The sequence below is a fragment of the Meles meles genome, chromosome 13, assembly GCF_922984935.1.
Source record: "Meles meles chromosome 13, mMelMel3.1 paternal haplotype, whole genome shotgun sequence".
In the NCBI taxonomy this organism is placed as follows: Eukaryota; Metazoa; Chordata; class Mammalia; order Carnivora; family Mustelidae; genus Meles; species Meles meles.
In genome coordinates this window covers 37,020,179-37,037,784 of record NC_060078.1, presented here as the reverse complement: position 1 = coordinate 37,037,784, position 17,606 = coordinate 37,020,179, and the positions used below count along the sequence as shown (strand labels likewise).

The 17,606-nt window shown below is 44.9% G+C and overlaps 1 protein-coding gene across 27 annotated transcripts in view; it reads left to right on the top strand.

The window, feature by feature from the left end:
• KCNMA1 (potassium calcium-activated channel subfamily M alpha 1) overlaps nucleotides 1–17,606 on the top strand; it is a 730,062-nt gene that overhangs the window by 604,266 nt on the left and 108,190 nt on the right. For 3 of the 27 annotated variants that reach the window (XM_046026778.1, XM_046026779.1, XM_046026781.1), the window contains one exon: nucleotides 951–1,124. The exons of the other annotated variants lie outside the window; for them this stretch is intronic. In XM_046026778.1, the coding sequence (XP_045882734.1) occupies nucleotides 951–1,124 (174 nt within the window). The remainder of the gene's footprint in view (nucleotides 1–950; nucleotides 1,125–17,606) is intronic. 27 annotated transcript variants of the gene reach the window in all.

Below are 17,606 nucleotides of genomic sequence, written 5' to 3'. Positions count from 1 at the left end.
CTAACTTCATGTTTTATAATCTCTAATCTATTTCGGCCAGTATTTTCTGTGTAAGAAAAAATTATGATTGACCAATAGCCCGATGGCTTTCTGAATAGTTCAGTGGGTGGGGAGAGAAAAGCAGATGCGATTTTCCGACTCTCCCAGCTTTAAGCAGAAAATACACCCATGAGTAGCTAAATGCATTCCAATAGACCAACATCTCATATGCTTTTGGTGATTTCTTATTTGTGAACTGCCTTTAATGTCAAATACGCAGCGTTAGCCTTGAGTAGCTGCATTTCTTATATGGACAGATTTGGATATTTGTTCTGTCAAGAGTAAATTTAAATTCCTGTAGGCATCATGTAAACTCACTCTGGGGAAGTTCAGCAGAGGCATCCTCAGATTCCATATTAACATGTAATCGTTTCACATCTAATTTGATGAAAGCTTATCCTAGGCTCTGCCTAATGCCCAGAAATGGATGGAAATTAGAAAGCCTGCATATTAGATATTTTGCATCTCGCAAAAACCATTTATTGTGCCAAATAAGCAATTAATTGATTGGCTGTGTGTAGATTTTGACCTCCTGTATTAATTGCGCCAGGGGAAAAATGTTGGTTACATTTTTGCTGTCTCTAACGTGCTCTTCTTCTCATCCAAGAACCTGATTGTAATCAGCCATGCCCGCTTCCTGTAGTCACCCACTTTACCTAGGGGAGAAAAATAATACACAACAGCCTTGGGGGGAACCGTAAAGGCAATTTATATTTTCGCTGCTTTTTGTGATGTACAACCAAACTGTTACCAGCAGTCACTCTGCATTTTTTTTTTTTCTGGGTCAAGACTGTTAATGTGAACTAAGACCTGTGTTAAATCCCTTTAGCTCCCTTCTAGCTGCCTTGCTGTGTGTGACCTTGCCATTAACTACCGCTCTTCCTCTCCTCCATCCAACCACATGGTGATAGCCAAGATGTCCATCTACAAGAGAATGAGACGGGCATGTTGTTTTGATTGCGGACGTTCTGAGCGTGACTGCTCATGCATGTCAGGCCGTGTGCGTGCTAACATGGACACCCTTGAGAGAACCTTCCCACTTTCTTCTGTCTCTGTTAATGATTGCTCCACCAGTTTCCGTGCCTGTAAGTTTGACCCCGACACACGGAGTTCTGTGTCTGTGCTGTCTGTGGTATCATCCCCGTCTTGTGTTGTGTGCCCTGTGGTTCTTGTGCGTCCGTCCAGCTGATGTTTTCTTCCCAGTGTGACCTTGTATGTGGTGATGGATATGTCGTCCTCGTTGCCTGTGTCCCCATGTACCTGCCAGGGAAGGGCTCCCTTCCCGTTCTGTTAACTCATTGCACTTCTGGTAATGACGTGCAGGACGGTGATATTAGAGTCTAGTGGCAGTCTCCCTCTTTAAATAAATATAAATGGAAATTAAGTGACAGCAAATCAAATACTGTATTAACACAAAGATCCGTGGAAATGCATATCTTAATATCTGGGTCAAAGCTATACATTGGCTTGGGTTGCAGGGAGGAAGGAGAGGGAACAAGTAGAGAGAACAAGCCAAGTCTACCATAAAATTGCTTTTAGTGAGCTTAGGTCGTTTCCAAAATACAACTGGGTTAAGATGAATGTGGATTTCTTTCTTCTTTTATTTTTTAAACCTTGTCTTTTTTAACCTGTATCTCATTCCTCCTGTGCCAGATTGTGTCCTATGTTCTGGAAAAGCATGTTCGAAATCTGTAAGCCTATATTGACTGGTGCAGTCCAGGGCTTCCCTCAGAAAGCTGATTAATTCGAAGGATCATTATTTCTCCCAGAACAGAATCTTGCACTTAACTAAGGTCTCCTGTAGCAATTGTGAATTCAAATAACCAACAAAAACAATAAAGCCACGAACTGCCATGATTTCCCTGAGTCCACTGCACAGGACCTTGAGGGTGTCTTCTTTGTCACCCACAAGGTCGGGGATGGTAAACACTGGTCAAGGTCTGGCAGCTGGCAGCCAGCAATGTTGACATGCAGCAGATTCCTGAGACCTTCCTCGTCCTTGTCCACAGCATGGACTTTGCTGTATTTTACTGATGGCTCTTGGGTAATGTTACAGAAAGCTCCAGCACACACACTGAGGCGCTGGGTTGTGGGTCCTCCTCTAAGGGCAGAAGAGGCTGTGTTTCCACGTGAAGACTTGGATGTCTTCAAGAGTGGGGCTCACCTTATTTTTGCATTTTCGGTAGCACGAAAGACAGAAGGCTGTCCTTTTTTCTGTGCTTCACCCCTTCCTCTTGAAAGCACCTGGCACACTGGCTGGTGACCCTATTGCCACCTGGTCTTTCTCCTTCTCAGTGCCCAGGGCTGGATGAACTAAACTTTCACCAGAGGGAGTTAATTCATACTAGCAGTGATGGGGTGGGGGAATGGGAAGAGCAATTCACTCTTGTGCATTTATTCCTGCAAGGAACTTGCTGATTGACCTGTGCTGGTGTGGAAGGCAGTCCCAGCATGGGGTGCCTGTGGGACAGTGACCCATAGAGGCTCCCAGGGCCGAGGGAGTCCTGACATCCTTGTACATGGTAGAGTGGTATGCCATGCCACGTACTGGTGTTTGAGCCTGCTGTTCAGGTCTGAGGCAAAATCTGTGCATCTAGCTATTTTCAAGTCACTCAGAAAAGTTATATCTAGGACCAGAGAATCATCTTTTCTTCCTCAAAATTCACTGTCCTTCTGGAACAGTGCCAAGAAACAGGATTCATTTTTAAAATGAATCGAGAAGGATTTTGGACTGTCCCAAGCACATTTGCCTAAAATTCTAGGAAGAAAGTTCCTCTTAAATCTTTGCTATTGATGCCCCAGTATGAACCTTTACCCTTTTAGTCTCATCGTGAGAATTCTTTCTTGTTCCTATGATGCTGCAAGGTGAGCTCGGTCGCCACCACATAAGGAATTTGTTTGTCTAAGATGTATCGCAAGACACTAGGTTCAAGATGGGAGACGGGGGTGAGGGGGAGAGCCAAGTGGTGAGCTCTGGTGGCACGGATTGGCCACCTCTTTGACTGATGGCAGTGAACATAACCACCAGCTACCGGGGTTACCCATTTGCCTAAGGCACAACTTCTTCTGTTATCAGATAACCGCTATGCTCTAAAACCTTGGCCAGGGATTCAGGGGAGAAAAGGAAGGAGCCATTCGGGCTGTATGTGGTCGTGTCTTGGCAAGAGCCGCCCATACCAATCACAGTAACATGTGTGTCCCCTGTGTGAGGCCCGCGATACCCAGCGTGTGTAATTTCATTTCATCCAGGAGAAACCATAATTGGAGGGAATTCTCAACTCTGCAATTTAATCCAAGCATTGATGGAGGCCAAGAGAAGAAAAACTTAGGGTGGGATTGTCCCATCCTCTTGGAAATACCCTGTGCGTGAGACTGTTGTCCTTCCCTACCCCCCTCCCACCCCAGATCAGCCCCACCATGGAAAACATGGAGTTTTGGGCTCTATGTGGAAGGCTTAACTGGTACTGACAGCTTGGGGGTGGGGGGGTCACCTTCTGTTTCATCAGCCTCCCCGCCATCCTCACGCCGTCAAACAAAAGCAGATTTACTCCACCCCTATGTGAGTCCTCTCACCTTTGACCATTAAGAAGAAGTTAGAAAAAAATCCATTCCAATTTGAGCCCCTTCGCGCACCCACAAAAGGCCTTCGTCTCCAATTAAAAAATGTCTATCCCTACGCAGAATTCCACTGGCAGAGCTCCAATAGCAATCCCTGGGCTCTCCTTGCTGGTGGTGGGGTTGGGTGGTGCCCATTTGACGGAGCTGGTTGACTCAAAGAGCAGTGGTGAGAGTGGGCTTTTCATTAAATATGAGCAGATGTGAAATGTAGAGGGTTTGACAATTAGAAATGGCAGGAGAAGGGCCCTTGAATCAAAGTGAGGTCAGATGGGCGGATCAGATTACTTCTCTTACATTCTTTAGTTGTTCTGAAAATCATTTTGAATTAGTGTCAGCAGAGCCATGATGGGTTTTGCCCTTTGTCTTTTATGCTAGGGCCGTATTGTTTCCCAAGACACTCATTAAAGGTCATTATATCATTATGGAGCTTGCTTTGGTCGCTGTTTCCCAGTTGAGCCAGTGTGCTTTGGAGACTGCCTAATTCATTTCTCTCTTGCCTTTAGTCTCCCTCCTTGCCTTTTTTTTTTTTTCTTTCTCATAAGGGGAAAGATTTCCGTTTCCAAGGGACATTAAATTGAAACACAAAGTCCCATTATGTGTTTTCTGAAGTGGGAAGAAAAGTAGCCCGTTCCCAGAGGAGTAGTAATATATTAAAAGTGTTCACACAGTTTTAAAGATCTGCCTTCTAGCAGCAGGGCCCGCCTGCTCAGGGCACCTCTCCTCCGAGGTGTGGCCCGTTACTGAAGATGGGTCGGGCCAAGTCACGTTCTGTTCTGACACTTGCCTTCTTTTGGACTCAAGAGTTGTAAGGTCAGAGTGTACAGACAAAAAGCTCTTCAGGGAAGAAGGACCCCTTCACAGAAGACTTAGAAAAAAAGAAACGGTGTCAGAAAAGTGAAGCCCATAGTGACCAGTAAGGATTCATCAAAGACTATGTTTTTGGCAAGACTGAATCGTTGCATATGGTAGCGGCTGGAGTTTGTGCACACGGCTTCATTTTCCCATCGTCCTGGTTTTGTTTTTACTCCAGACGATCCTGGGCAGGAGTACCAACTCTTCGAAAAGACACCAAGATGATATGGGCCCAGACGTTTTATAAGTAGCCACGTTCTAGGACCATATTTTTAAAAAAACGATGTTCGGCCACATACACACATAAATAATACAGATGTAGCTTCTAATCAGTTCCATTTTGCCTCCATAGAATTTTATAGAATTGTGCTTCTTCTCTGTTCAGATTTTTTTTTGTGCTGTTTCAGTCTTGCCTGATATCTGATCGCTCAGTCTAATAGAAAGGGACAGTGAAAGTTTGAAGCAGCGACAACATAGGACCCTATTGATTCAGACCTGCCAAGACCCGTGTGACGGGACGCCAGCCGCAAACCGTCAGCAGCCCCGGCATGAACAAATTAATCATGTTCTGGAAGAGAAACAGATCTTTAGACTCACCCTTGGAAATAGTTTTAGCTCAAGTACACGTGCGATCACTCACACCAACCTTTCAATTTACTAATAGTTTAAACCTGCACAATTACACACACCCCTTTTGCAAACTACTGTGGCTAATTTTAAATGGCGCGTGACTTTTATTTTGGGTATAAATCTAATACAAGGAGGCATTCAACTCTGATGGTTAAGTTGAGAAGAGCAGTCCAATACCATTAGGTTGAAGGGACGCATACCGAAATCAGTTTCGTGTAATCTTGAGTCTTGTCAGATAATAAACAAAAATCAGCTTATCCCAAGTAGCCTCTGGTTTGTACGGGCAGAGAATTAACATTGTCAATAGAACTAAAGTCACTCGAGTGAACTAATGGCATTTTGAAGTACATAAAATCAGATACGAGGGCGAGGGGTGGAAATGGCTCTAAGAAAATGTCTACAGCAGGCCTCACCCTATACTGACCGTCTTCACTGCCTGTTCAAGAGGGATTTGAGTTAATAAGCTGGATTTAAACACCAACAGCCTATCATTATCTGATTCCTTTTATGTGTAGTTTTGGGTGACTTCCTCAAGTTCCCCCCCTCCCCCGCATTGTATTTGTTTATTTTACTTCTGGGTCCTGAAACCAAAGACTCTTCCCACCACGAACATCAGTGATAGAAAGACAGAAAAAGGAGAACCGAAGGAAACTCGCTGAAATCAATGTAATCATAGTTTCCCATGCATTTGGTAAACCCATTCATTCATTCTGGGTCTGCAGTTTTTCCCATTTTTCTTGCACATGCTGGTTATGACCTGTCTGTCTGTCTCTTCCTCCCTCTCTTTCTCTCCTTTCCTACTTCCACGACAGCAAATACTCAAACAGCATTCAGATTCCGCTCTGGCTCTTCACGAGCCCTGGCCCCCCTTCCCCGAGTAGGCCATTCACACCTCATTGCAGGACCTGAAAACAGGAAGGCAAATAGGGCCAGACAGCCATGGAATCATTCTGAGAGACCAACGACGGACCTGGGAGGGCATCTTGGAGCAATTTTGTTGGTAGCGGGCAGGGTTACAGAAGCCAGTGCCTCTCACCCGATTCTGTGGGAGGCACATTTAGCAAGGGTTGACTGGAAAGATGCCTTCATGTGCTAAGACAGTGGTCAGCTCGTTAAATCAGCATTGTAAGGCCAAAATCATGTGTGGCAAAATTTCCTTCAAAAAGAATCCCCTTGAAATGCCCATCTCCAAAGGTTTTCCCTCATAATAAATAGCTGCTTTCTTCAGCTGAGGTGACGTCGCTGACTTATATTGGGGACCTCGTTGTGTTCCATCCCCCCCACCCCCCCCGGCAAAAAAAAAATATTTCTGAATTCTTTACGGTAAATATGCTGTATGGAGATCCATCTCATTTAGATGAAGAGGCACCACCTGGGTGAAAGGCAGCCAACTTTTCAAAAGAAATCCCTTGAAACAGAGGAGACAAGAAGTAGAAAGGTCAGAAGGAGGAAAGAAGGAAGGGTCCCTCGCGTGTGCCTCTGTCACGTGGCTACCTCCCTTCCCAGGAGTACGACAGTTTAGTAAGTGACTCGGCTCTTCAAGGATAAACCAGAAAAGACGTCAGCATGCCACAAGTAGGCTGAGCCGAGGTCCTTCTACAAGGTGACATGGAAATTATGTTTGCATTTTCACTCCAGACGGTGGCTGGTTGTCATGATTCCCAGACTGACAGCTCCTACCATTGGGCAGCAGATTCCTCATCTTCACTCCATGGTGGAGGACGGATGTGGCCAGTTAGCTCTCCATCTCCCCCCTTCCTCTGCTATCTCCGGTGACAGATGCCAGGGCCAGTCCGCCTTTCACTTGAGCTCTCTTGTCAAGGCGCTGCCTTGAGCCCCAATCCTGACCTTTACCGTATGAAATAAAGTACTGATGAACAAGCAGAGGTTTGAATTAGAGCAGGCTTGGAGCAAATGTCAAGCCCATCTCTGCCTCCCTCCTCCACCTGCACCAGGAGCCTGGATTAGACCCAGTCTGGAGTTTGCAGTGCCTTAGGCTTTATGGGTCTGGGGAGACATAACTTATTAACAAAGAGTTATTAAATTTTTATCAATTTTACAACACAATGTAAATGCCTCCTATGAATCTACATTGTATTCATTATCATTTAAAACGTTAATTAAGTCAAAGTTGCATTTAATTTCTCTCTAAATGGGCCTCTGGGAAGAGGCTTTTAGAAACATCTGTGGGAGCGTGCGGCTCGTGGAGACGGAATCCCCCAGCCGGTGTTCAGGATAGCCCCCCGAGTTGATTGCCACCACGTGTCTGTGGTTAATTTGTTGTGATGTGATTGGGCATCATCTCAAATTAGTATCAGCCCAGTAATGGTGTAAAGTCCCTCGTGAGAGTCTTGTGGGGCGAGGCAGCATGGGCTCCCCCACGTCCTGCCTTCAAGCCCCATCCAGATGGAAATGAGTACTTGATGCGCAGGTCCCCGCCCCCCAACCCGGTCTCGTTCATGCGGGGGATTCTCCCTCCTCGGATGGTGCCCGTTGTTTCCCTCAGATGCTTCCTTCATCTGAGATGGACATCTGTCATCCGGGCTGACAAACTCAGGACAGTTGCCAGCATGCTCATAGGAGGGAGCTTCGAGTTTGGGATCTTTGACTCTCATTTAAGCCCAGGAGTGAGGAGCCATTATAATGGGAGCCCTTTTCAGAAGGGACTGGATGGGGAACTTATGAACAGATCAGAGGCAGAGGTGAGGAGGGAAGGGTGAGGCTCACCAAGATTTGCCGAAAAATACCTTTCCCTTTTTGAGGAGCGGTTGGTGTTTTTGTCTTATCTGAGGAAAGGGCCCATTTCTCCAGGCAGGTCTACTATTATACCGGCCCTCTGTCATGCAGAACCCGAGGCTGCTTAATGTGGTGGTTTGAAGTGGCCAGTGCTTAACTTCGATTCCCGTGCGGACTAGACTTGGGGTAGTGTCTGCTCTTACTGTGCACGCAAGGCATTCTGCCAGCACAGCAAGGGGGGGGGTGTGCATGCGCACCTGTATACGTGGGTATATGTCAGATTTAACACATAGCATTTTCCGCATTGCAGACACGATGTCCTTTACAAATACGAATTTAATCCTCATTTTGAGTAGGAACAGTTCCTTGCGGTCGAGGCAGCTGTAAATGGTGGCACCTGTAAACCGTGCCATTTACAGATGAGACAACTAAGGCACGGAGAGTGTTCGATAACTTGCCTGGGGTCCTGCCCGAGTCAGCAGCTGGGGCTGGGATTCCAGAAGGGGCTGGATAGTGCCATGGGCTATGGAGCTGGTTGAGTTACTCAGATCCTTGCAAGGTGGAACCGCTTGGTCACTCCCCCTGTTTGGCTGGAGCCTAAGACCTGTTTGCAGGGAGGGGAGCCCTGAAGGGGTTATGTTCTTCATCTGTAGTACGACAGAATGCATTCGAGGTGTTTGGGCCGGAAAGGGACCACAGACGCTTTGTTTTCGGAGGTCTTCTGGGGCAGCTGTGGAAGAAGGGGCCGGCCTGCTGAGGCCGCTGGGAGACGCCCCCCTTCTGCAGGAATACCTGCAGGGGAAGAGGCTGTGGTAGGAGGAGGCCAAGGGAGCTGCTCTGAGAAGTCGGGGGAAGGAAGGTGTGAGCTGCAGCTGCTGGGACTCTGCCGCGGAAGCACATTACCCACATGCAGATCCGAGAATTTCAAATCTTTTTAAAGAAAGTTTTAATTAATGGCTCTGAAGCAGTTGAGTTGCATTAGTTCAATTTCTTGAGCTTAATTCTCCCCAGCTGACCCAGCCGCCGCCGTCATTCCTGTTTGTGCTCAGTGGGGTTTTCTTCGACTGGAGGGAAAGTTAAAGCCTCGGCCGGGACTGCAAACCCACCAGGCTGCTTCCATCACTCCCAGTCTTGGGGTCTCCTCCGTCTATTTTCTTTTTCTAACCCCCATTTCTTCTTCCTCCCTCGCCATCCTCCCCATTTCCAATAAGATTCACGTCTTGAGTGTGTTGACGGGGACAGAGCCGGGCAGCTCCCAGCTGGGGCCATGAATGCTGTTGGCCCAGGCTGGGCTGCAGAAACTCGTGGGTGCCACCAGCGGGGACAGGGGACCAGCCCCGAGGTTCTTGGCTCTAGTTGCATGTGGTAGCTTCAACTAGAGCTCATGAAAACTATTTTTCAAATCCCCGTGTCTGGCAAGGAGAGCTTTCTCCTCCTGTCTTTCTCAGGGAGACAGCATGTCTCCTTACATCTATGGAGGAAAAAAATAATGCAGTACTTCACATCCCATTCACCGAAAATCCGCTGTAGTTTCCAACCAGTTATCCTACTCCAGTGGAAATACAAAACACATTTCCTGTGAAGTACTGCCACACAAAGGCTGCGGGGGTCACGCGGCACGTCTAAGTACCACGGCACAATTTTCTCTTCCTTTGACTTCTCTGTGCACCAGACCGTGTTGTTCATTGTGACTGTCCATTGGCCGTCTGTGGCTGTAGGATTTGTACACACCATGGACCCCAAAGGGTCATTAAAATGGCATGGAAAAGCACTAGTGTCTTGGGTTCCCGGACAGTGCTGGGGCACATGAGCCAAGAATGCCAACTTCTGAAAGTGGAATGAGGCAGGATGCGCCCACCCACCTGGCTGTGTGTCGTTTCTCCTCTCTCGGGGGCTTTCTCCTGAACCAGTATGTTGAATTTCGTAGATAATCAGGGAATCTTCCGTCTCCACATTTCCTTATAAAGGTTCTGCTTCCCCGGCCAGCCGTTTGCCCAGGAGGAAGCTATTTGTGCAGAAACAAGTCCACCATCGTCATACCCATCCATTTAAAATCCCAGAGACTTTTAAAGACAGCTTTTTGTAAGTAGCCAGACAGGACTTTGTTTGGAGGGAGAGTCTAGATATGCTATTCTAGACAAGACAGGCTATTCTAGACATAGCTTCTGGGGAGACAGTCTTCTGAAGTCCAGCTCAGACAAACTGGGGGAAGAGTCTGGAGACTCAGAGGTATTTCTTCTCAAGAGTGTCTCAGCTGGTCACCCACAGAAGGTGCTGCCCTCCCGCAAACAAGGGTAACAGCAACAGAGAAACTCCCTTGACTTCTCCCTTGACCAACTACAACCAAATTTTCCTAGAGAATACCCTGTGCAAACTCGAAGTGGAAGCCTCTGAAGCAGATCTACGTTAGGGCTGCTCCATTGCACTGAGAGACTTTGAAGTGAAGTGTGAAAGGCTGCTTCCTGGAGTTGGAGCCATACAAGATGCACCCGCTGTGCACAGGAGGGCATCTGTAGACCAGAGTGTGGGCCCTCTTCGGGAGTGCGGCTGACTGCTTGCATTAAAGTGATCTTCACTTTGGCCAATGGCAGCTTTCTGGGCCGGTGCCTGTTGGATTGCACTCAGTCAAGGAAGGACACAAGGGCTACCTTCCTTCCCTCCAAGGTCAGAAATGCAGCATGCTGGCATCCTTGGCTGGGCTTTGTGTGTTGGCAAGAATGCCTGCGTAGGAAATGGGCTGAAGGATTCCAGTTCAGTAAATATTTGATGAGTGGAAGATTTGAATAAATGAAGGGATTCTCAACCCATCAGTTGAAAGAATAGATGGTGTGCCAGTAACCGGACTGCCCAGATCCGTGAGGTTTCCTAAAACTCTGAACAACTTATAGCAATGTGTATACACACACACGTGCATGTATATGTATATAGGTATCATATATGTACATATATATGATACAAGAAGAATAATGGGAAATGTAGCAAGAAAATCAAGGGCATAACTGATGGCTCTTGAAAATTATCAACTAGCAGGTACAATCCATATTCTTTGTGAAAGTTAAATATTGGGAAAGAAGATCTTGAAGCAATTAAGTCTGATCCAGATTAAAAAAGATCTAGACAGAACTAAATCACTGTAGGCAAAATCCTACCAAAGCATCAGATGAGGAGAGAGAGGGTTACTACCACATGAAGGATATATGTATATGTAGGGTATTTGTCTTAGAAAACCAAGAACTTGTGACATTTGCCTTTAATAAGCCTGATCGTTTTCCAGTGAATGAAGACAGCACAAAATACTAGGGCATCGGGTAGGGCCAGTACGAGGAGAGGTCCCGGTTTGGAGAGAGCTGTGACCATTTGTGCGTGGCAACGTCAGCCTGCCCAGCTGTGGAGAGCCACTCATGACTATGGGCATCACTGACTCTGACTTAAGGTAGGCAGGTCGAATCCAACAGCACTCAAGTGGTAATTCTTCCCACCTCCAGGTGTCCACAGGCCGAGTGTGTCTCATGGTGATTTCTTACTAAGTGTCATCATTCTGTTTATTCTGCCAGAGACAAGGAGCTGACAGAGAGCTTTCCAGATTGCTCACAGAGCTCTCAGGATGCACCAAGCATTCATTCTCTTAGCTTTGAGAGGCTTTGAATTGCTCTCTTCATTTTGTCAAGGTGGATCTGGTCATTTCTTCAGTGCACATGAGTAAATTTCCACACACGGCCTGTAACAAGTCCAACTCGGAGAACACATCCAGCAAGGATGCCTTCAAAGCCAAAACCCTAAACAGGTGTTACTGGAAAAGGAAATTTGATGACCTGCAGAGAGAAATACCCTGTGAAAAAGACTGAACGAAACTTGCGAGGCATGCGGACAGGGTAGAGAAAAGAGCTCAGGTCATGCGGCCTGGAGGTCTTGAGAGACGGATGTGACCTCTGCAAGGGACTAGTTGCCGGAAGGGCCAGTCCTTCACAGATTTCTTCAGTTAAGATGAAGCTGACTATCCAATAGGCAGACATCTCCTGTCTTTTCTCAGCTATCTAGTTGGGGATTCCCAAGCCATTCATCTCACTGTGCAGTGAGCTAAGTGATTCTCTTTGGCAATTAAAGCCTGAAATTCTAGGGAACCTCAAAGTCGGGAAAGGGAGGGAAGCAGGAGGATTTGTATGTTTTCTGACGACTTTGGAAATAATTCCTGGAGCAGTCATGTTTTGATATGTTCACCAAATGGATGCTCAGTGCGTGCCAATTGCTATAATAAGACTAATGGCTTGCACATGTAGGAGTCTTTATTATTCTCATCTCATCTAAGCAAACAATAACCCTTACTACTGTGGGACTTTGGTCAGGTTTCTCTACTTCTCTATCCTTTAGTTTCCTCATCTGTAAAATGGAGGTAACAGGGACCCATCTCATAGAGCATCTTTGACTTTGATCTCCTCATTCCTCATCTTATTGAAACTGCCTTATGACTTTTCCATCCCTACCATGGAACTGGACAGTGCATTCTTGGAAGATGGAACGAATGCTGGAAAGCAAACAAGAGGGGAACAGATGGTGGGGAAAGATGACATTTCTTTCCTTTCAAATTCTATCGGAATTTCTTTTCTTGATGATGATCTTGATCTCAACCCATCTTTGAGGTCTGGTTGGTGTTGAGACGTCACCTCATCACCTTTCCTAAATTGCTTTATAAATAGTCAAGCTCTGCTTCTTGTTGATTTTCTCATTAGTGAGATTAGTGTGAGAATTGGGGCCAAATGGGGCCCAAATCCTTTACCGATGCTCTGCCTTCCTCCTAAGCTCTGGAATGTTATCAGCATGGTAGTTTTGCTTGAGATCAAATCAGGGCACCATAGGAACTGTCATTTTTCATTTGCTGGGGCTCTTTGATCCCATGTGGGGTTTATTTGTTTCAAGTGAAAAATACGGACCCTGTTGCATACATCTATCCTGTAGACTACTTATTTATTTATTTATTTGTTAGAGATCAAATCAGAGTTGTAAGTTGTGTGGTCATTAGTTATCACCACCAGATTTCACAGCCTACACTCTGTGTCTGTTCTTACAAAATCACTGGTCTTCGCTGCTACATAACGATCACTGGCAAGGAAGCTACATACAATATGCCTTTCATGGGTGCTTGGGTGTTAATTTATATCACAGTTTCCTTTGCAGATATAATCAGAGTCACCTATCACATTCCTGTTTCTTCCTTTTATTGTGTTCCTTTGCTATCGCGTTTGTGTGATCTTTTTCTGAAAAATGACAGGTAGTGTTTCTCCGCTCTCTGTATCAGTGACTTATACTCTCCATGACTTCTCTTTTGCCATTTTAAAAATATAGCGTTTTATAGATGTAATCTTAGTTATTTATAACTCAGGTTTTGTTATATGAGAAAATTTCCTAAATGACACCCGGGTTTAGGTCCATTTTTTAAAGGAAGGAAAAAAAATATTCACAGCAAAAATATTTTCCTCTAAATTGTAAATGAAGGAAAAGCTCTCAGTAAGATTATAATGCATTTTCCCGATTTCTTAGTACATCCAAATGCATGAACATTATTTTTATGTACGTGATCAAGTTGTGTTGTTTAATAACACGTTGTTAGAGGAAAAAGAGCTATCCCTTTCGATTTATTTGGATATTTACTGGGTGACTTACAGTGCTTTACATATTAGAATTGGTTTGTCAACAATTAACATTCTAGGTTTTTATATAACCCATACTTCAGGTAATAGAGGATTATTAAACTGCAACCAGTGTGTTAGAAATCTGCCGACTGGTAATAAAATTCTTATGTATAACAGCAGCTGAGAAATACTGCTGTATTTTATGCATAGATTACAAGATAGATGGCGGCCGGCAAACCACAGGGGGCTTAAAAGGCCAGTCGACCAGCAGATGGCGCTGCTTTTCTAGAAATGAAACCCTTTACCTGTATGTAGTCTGGGTAGCCCCCCATACACACTTCTTTTTCTTTTCCAGATATCCCTTTATTTCTCCAGAATGAATTTCTAAAAGTTTGTGTGTTTGCTTATTGAGGAGATATACCTCCACTAAGACAACACCTCCCCATTGCTAAGATTTCTTTAAATTCAACTAGCGTGATTTAATGCTCATTTGGAACAAATCCCAGTTCAATAAATGTTACTATGTTTTTAAAAGGTAACCGCTCAATGTCAGATTCTTACCCCTAAGACTGGATTACCTCCACCATCTGATTATTATGTGGCAAGTCCCCATTTTCAGTTAATACTTATTTATACAAATTAATTCCCTAGGCTTCGTTCCACGCCAGGATAATGAGGGATATTTTTGTAAAGGTGGCTTAGGTACTGGATTGGTGTGCTGGGTAAGAATAATTTTAACGTGATTCTCCTTCATCAAGAATTGCTTTAGAATCCGAGTTAACCAAAGAATGTTGCTTTCTTATTGGGCTGCAACTAAATTTCTGAAAATCAGGTTCAAATGTTTTAGGTTTTGGGGTTTTGTTTTTGTTTTTGTTTTCTTTTTTTTAGAACAAAGTTGTCCACAAGCAAAACTACTTTTCTGGTTCTTTCATCCACATGCAGCCTATTTCCTTTTTTTTTTTTTTTTGAAAGACAAAACTATGTGCTTTTTCTTCTTCTTTTTTTTTTTTTAACCTACACTATTCTTTTTATACAGGGTGTTGGGGTGTGCCTCCTAGACAGGAGAGGATAGGAGACAATGGATTTATTAGGGTTATATAAGGGAAGAATTAAAATACATCCCAGGACAACTCATTTTTTTTTTGTTCATTGTATTCATTATTAAGTGCTACCTATCAGACTACAAAAAACTTTGAATACAAGTATTTTTCTTGTTTTCCTTTTTAAAATTTTGAAATCATTAATCTGGGAAAACTAATCAGTATTTTCTTGCTCTCTTTTTCAAGCAATCTCTACCCCCAACCTGGGGCTTGAATTCACAACCCCGAGATCAAAAGTCACACGTTCCACCAAGGGAGGCAGCCAGTTGCCCCAAGAATTTTTTGGCCTCCTGGTCAAGGGTCCAAACAACATTATGTACGTTCTTCTTTTATTCACGTCTATGCTTTTGACAGAGAAAATGCTGAAATGTTTGTTATTGGTTAGGTAAAACCAAGTAGTAGAGAATTGGGGGAAACATTCTCTTCTCAATGCATCCCCTTGAAAGCTCTAGTTTTGTTTTTGTTGAAAATGTTTTCAAACTGTTGCAATCAGTTTGTTTTTTTTTTTTGTACTGACTGCAATCAGTATTTTTGTTCAAGTCAAAACCCTGTTGATTTTCCCCAATTCCTTTCAGCTGGGACAGGATCCTCTTGAATAGCTGAAGATGGGAGATACTGTCTCAGAGTAAAGGTCGGATCGTCCTGGCCCGGCTCTGGGGAAGCAGCCTTGTGAGTTTCACAGGACTCCTTTCCAAAACATTAAGTAACTTTATTTTCCTGTTAGATACACTCTCCAGAGTAAAAATGAGACCTCCAAGGGAACTGGACTCTTGCCAGGGGCCTCCCTCTCGTGTTTAGTTTCATGTACACACGTGTGTATCTTATCTTGGATCCTTATAATTTTTAAGCGGGCAGCAAGAAAGGAGGCTGAGTTAGGGGCTTTCCATAGACCCTGCCTAGATGCAGACCACCTGCTGCCCTCTCAGAATCCGAGTATTGAAACTGAAGAAAAAGTAACTTCTAGAAAATTCAGATTAGCATCTACTATTCACAATTCTGTCATTTGGAATTTAAAGTTTTATGTTGTCTATCCCTTATACCCCCAACTGTGCCTTCAGATAAAACTGCCTGCTTTAGCCCAACTTATTTTCTTTTTTTTTTTTTTTTTTTTTTTTTTATTTTGACAGAGAGAAATCACAACTAGGCAGAGAGGCAGGCGGAGAGAGAGGAAACAGGCTTCCTGCAGAGCAGAAAGCCCCACGCGGGGCTCGATCCCAGGACCCTGGGATCATGACCCGAGCCGAAGGCAGAGGCTTTAACCCACTGAGCCACCCAGGCGCCCCCCAACTTATTTTCTTACAGTTCCCTAGCTTAGTACCTTCCCGTCTCTTCGCCTTTGTCCAATCTGTCCTCTCCACTTAGCACGCCTTCCCACCCAGTACTGCCAGTATGGGGTGGCTTCCACGTCGTGGCTTCTGTGGCCGGAGTGTTCTAGTCCCCGTGTTTGTTTCAGAGGGCCTGTAGCTAAACAAAGCTAACAGCTCTGTCCACCCCACCCTTGTCTTAAGTCTGACTTTTTCCTGACCACCCTATATCTTCCAGCACTCATAAGAGCATTTCTCTTATCCCTCACCTGATGTTATCAGGCAACATCTTTGTACTGTTACTTCATGTAAATTGTGTGTGCGTGTATATATATATCAGTTGTCTCCCCAGCTAGACTTGAGGTTATTTCCTGTTGTGCATCTTTAAAACAAGAAAAAGCAATGCCGAGCCCCGGCCCCCATTCTCATGAGTTTTGTTGAATAGGGTCTGAGGTGGGACTCGTGTGTTGGTGTTCTGTGAAGTTTTCCAGTCTGTTTTGTTGAAGGGCAGGGTTGAGAACCACTGAGCTAGGCTACCCTCTTCTTGGATCAGGAATTCTGCTGTCCTATTCTGTAATACTTTGGAGTTTAGTTGAGTAGGAAGTGTTGGATCGTAATTTGTGGCTGGAGAGTTAGGAGGCCTTCTGTCGTGGCCGGTTCCTGTGATCTCTGTCAAGTAGCAGAAGAGAGCATTAAGCCCAGAACCATTGCAAATCAGAGCTGAAAAGACCCTTATACTTAATGAATGCCAGTCCTCTAGGAGGGGAATGTCTTTCCAAGGCCATAGCTTTGATCCAGGCTGGGGCAAACTTGGGCTTCTCTTTGTGCTTCTACCCTCTGCAACATCACCTTTCCAGCAACTAGGATCTATTTCTTAGGAACCTTACCAGGGTCTTAGCACTATGAAAGATTCAGAGATGTGTAAACACAGTGAAGGAGCTTATAGGTTTAGTTGGGGAGTAGGATATATTAAATTGAAAACGAATTATAATGCAAAAAAATAAGGAGATGTCAGAGGGGTGTGAAATGAGAAATGCCAAGGGATTTGTAAAGAAAGGAGGGATTCCGTCTTATGACAGTTGCCTGAGAAGTCTTCCTGGAGGAGGCAGGCTAACCTATTTTTTTTTTTTTTAAGATTTTATTTATTTGACAGACAGAGAGCACAAGTAGGCAGAGAGGCAGGCAGAGAGATAGAGGAAGGGAAGCAGGCTCTCCACTGAGCAGAGAGCCCAATGCGGGGCTCGATCCCAGGACCCTGGGATCATGACCTGAGCCGAAGGCAGAGGCTTTAACCCACTGAGCCACCCAGGTGCCCCCAGGCTAACCTATTTCTTGAAGGATAGACAGAGTAGGTAGGTGAAAAGACGACATGTGGGAAAGAATAGTGGAAGAGTCACTGTCCCTCTGCCCCATGGCTTTCCTGACCCTCACCATTGCCCACATGCCTGTCCCCATCCCATGACCTCCTGCCAGAAATTCAAGGGAAGGAGCCCTTCGCAGTCAGCATGCATTGCATGTAATTTAGTGGGAACAGTGGTATTTCTCCACGTTTCCATCTGACTTTCATTTGTTATTGCTCTGAATGGTCTCAGTCTTCTCCAATTGAGGCCCATTTAAATATTTTCTGGCTTTTTTTGTCTTTATGACACTTGGCATAGCCTAATTATTTTGACCTCAGCAGTTCACTGAGGCCATATGAA